At 35.8% G+C, this 2,798-nt stretch overlaps 1 protein-coding gene across 1 annotated transcript; it reads left to right on the top strand.

Annotated features, from left to right (window-relative positions):
- Positions 1-914: 914 nt before the first annotated feature.
- LOC110658956 (protein FAR-RED IMPAIRED RESPONSE 1-like) lies at positions 915-2,422 on the top strand. The gene is made up of 2 exons (XM_058149439.1): positions 915-1,489; positions 2,056-2,422. The coding sequence occupies exons 1-2, from the start codon at positions 915-917 to the stop codon at positions 2,420-2,422; spliced, it is 942 nt and encodes a 313-aa protein (XP_058005422.1).
- The last annotated feature ends 376 nt before the right edge of the window (positions 2,423-2,798 follow it).

Genomic DNA, 2,798 nt, shown 5'->3' with positions numbered 1-2,798 from the left:
ATTCAAGAACTGATGATTTGAGGAGCGTGTCTATTGCATTAATGCATGTGTTAGTGTGAACTAACACATGCAGTAGTGAGGAGCTAGCATAATGGATTAGATTGCAGAGAAAAAGGCTAATTCATTCTCTATTTTTGCTTTCCTTAAAGTGTTTTTATTCTTTGTTTTTCCTTTTAAAGTTGATTCATTCTCTCTGTTTTTTCAATTTTATGATGGCGGGGTTAAATGAGGGAAGGTCATACCGTAGGCAACTTTTTGATGAGATATTTGATTTTAGTGAAGATGATAGTTTGTTCACTGAAGATGTGGAGGAAGATGAATCAGCTTGTGATCAAGATATGAACAAAGGAGGCATTGGAGCAGTAGCAAGCACTGATGCTATTGAAGAGGGTCCTCTGACAGGGATGTTATTCCCTTGTATCAGCACTATGTTCAACTTCTATAAAGAACATGCTAGATTGAAAGGTTTTAGCATTTTCAAAAGATCAGCAGTAAATATATAGGGTGGATCTCGTAAATATCAAACAATTAGTTACGATAAAGGAAGGAAAGCAATTGCTGCGAAATCATCAAAGAGGATAAATTGTCCTGCAAAGATTAATGCAATCCTAAGAGAAAATGGAATGTGGCAGATTTTAAAAGTTATTTCAAGTCACAATCATGAATTGGAACCTTCTATGTTTAGATTGATGGTTGCTCATACGTCACTAAATATGGATATAAAAAGGAGATTGAAGGCAAATGATATAGCTGGCATAAGACCCGCAAAAAGCATTAGGTTGCTTGAAGTTCAAGTAGGTGGACCAGAAAATTTAAGTTGTTTGTCAAAGGATTGTCGAAAGTTCATTGAGCGAAAAAGGAGGCTATGACTTGGTGATGGTTATGTTGAGGCTATACGTAAGTTGTTTGTGAGAATGCAACGAAACGATCCTGAGTTTTTCTATTCATTTGATCTTGATGATGATTCCAGGCTTTCAAATGTTCTATGGGTTCATCCTCGTAGTCGAGTTGCTTATGAGGAATTCAATGATGTTGTCAGTTTTGACACTACTTACCTTGTTAATCGATACAAGTTGCCATTTGCCACCATTGTTGGAGTAAATCATCATGGGCAATCTATTTTATTAGGATGCGCCTTGATCTTACATGAAAATGTAAACACTTTTAAGTGGTTGTTCATGACGTGGCTTGAAGTAATGGGAGATGTTCATCCTAATTTTATTCTTACAAATCAATGTGAGAGCATGAGGAAAGCCATTAGGGAGGTAATGCCTAATACTAGACACAGATTTTGCTTGGGGCATATATTATGCAATGTACCTGAGAAGTTTAAGGGTGTTATTCATTATGACAGTGCATGCCTTGAGTTTAAAGCTATAATATATGGTAGCTTAACCATCGAAATGTTTGAGAGAAATTGGAATGAGTTTATCGTGAAGCATGGATTGGAAAGAAATGAATGGCTTTCCAAACTATATGTTGATAGGGAGTATTGGGTTCCAATTTATCTCAATCACACATTTTGGGCTGGAATGGTTTCGACTCAAAGGAGTAAAATATGCATGCCTATTTTGATGGGTAAGTTAACTTAATGAGCACACTAAAGCAATTTGTGGAACAGTATGAGATTGCTATGTGTGACAAGATTGAAAAGGAGTTCTATGCTTATTTTAAATAAAAAAACATTGTTGTAAATTGCATATCTATTTTTGAATGGGAACAACAGTTTCAAAAGGCATTTACTAATTCAATATTCAAGCTAGTTCAAGAGAAGATTAAATGAATGTGGTATTGCCATGTCATTCAGCCAACTAAAGAGGGAAGGCGTGAAGTAGATACTGAGCCAGGAATTGAGAGACATAAAATTGTGGAGAAATCCATAATCAACAACTAGTATCATAAGGAGTTTGTTTATGATGTAGAGTACAGGGAAAATGGCCAATATTTCAGCTGCAATTGCAAGAAATTCGAATCAAAAGGAATACTGTGCTGCCATATCATGAGGTTGATGTCACTCAAAGACATAAAGTTCATCAATGAATGATATTTGTTTAGGCGATGGAGAAAAGATGTTAACCGTGTCCATAGTAAAAAGTTTTTTTACGGAAGTTACCCACATATGACAAAGGAGTTTGAGAAATACAGGGAGATGGAGAGGTTATTTCAAGAAGCAACAGATTTGGCTTACGATGACAATAAGATCAGATTTGTGAAACAACGGTTGGCTGAATTGAAGCAAGATTTATTAAGCTGGAGTAATGGAATGATTGCTCCTACCAGTAATGCACAGGCTACTATTGACACTAACAATGTTGATGAAAACGAAGAAAATGAAAGAGTTATTCTTAATCCATATGTGACTCCTAGTCGTGGACGACCACGAATAAACAGGCACAGATCAGTAAGGGAGATCACTCAATGAGCGAATTCTGGTAGGAATAGAAACAGTGGAAGGGGCAGGCGTAGAGGTCGACCAAGAAATAATATTAACTTGAATATTGCTGAGCAGGTATTTTTTTTTTTAAATTAGTTCTAATGTTATTTATTTCAATTTTTTTTTAGATATTTCATGTAACTTGTGTACTTTTGCATGTAAAGGTTGGGCCGCATAATAGCCAAACACCGGGCAGCCAAACACAAGGCAATGCTACTGATGCTGCAATTAATCCGATTGTCAGTGGAACTATACCAAGCCATCATAGTATTAGGCATTAAGGAACCTATTACACTACTAAGCTTTACAATGGAACTGGTTAAGAAATTAGAATAGTATCATCAATGTAATAGCAATTTTTTAA

This window comes from Hevea brasiliensis, chromosome 7, assembly GCF_030052815.1.
Source record: "Hevea brasiliensis isolate MT/VB/25A 57/8 chromosome 7, ASM3005281v1, whole genome shotgun sequence".
NCBI lineage: Eukaryota > Viridiplantae > Streptophyta > Magnoliopsida > Malpighiales > Euphorbiaceae > Hevea > Hevea brasiliensis.
The sequence above is the reverse complement of the archived record's forward strand: the minus strand, read 5'-3'. Positions and strand labels throughout refer to the sequence as shown.

What these genes read in the sequence shown, in the direction of transcription:
- LOC110658956 (XM_058149439.1), top strand. Translation starts at nt 915, where the DNA reads ATGCAACGAAACGATCCTGAGTTTTTCTATTCATTTGATCTTGATGAT. An exon ending in AAACTATATGTTGATAGGGA is followed by an intron (nt 1,490 to 2,055) that starts GTATTGGGTTCC and finishes ATATTTGTTTAG; the next exon opens with GCGATGGAGAAAAGATGTTA.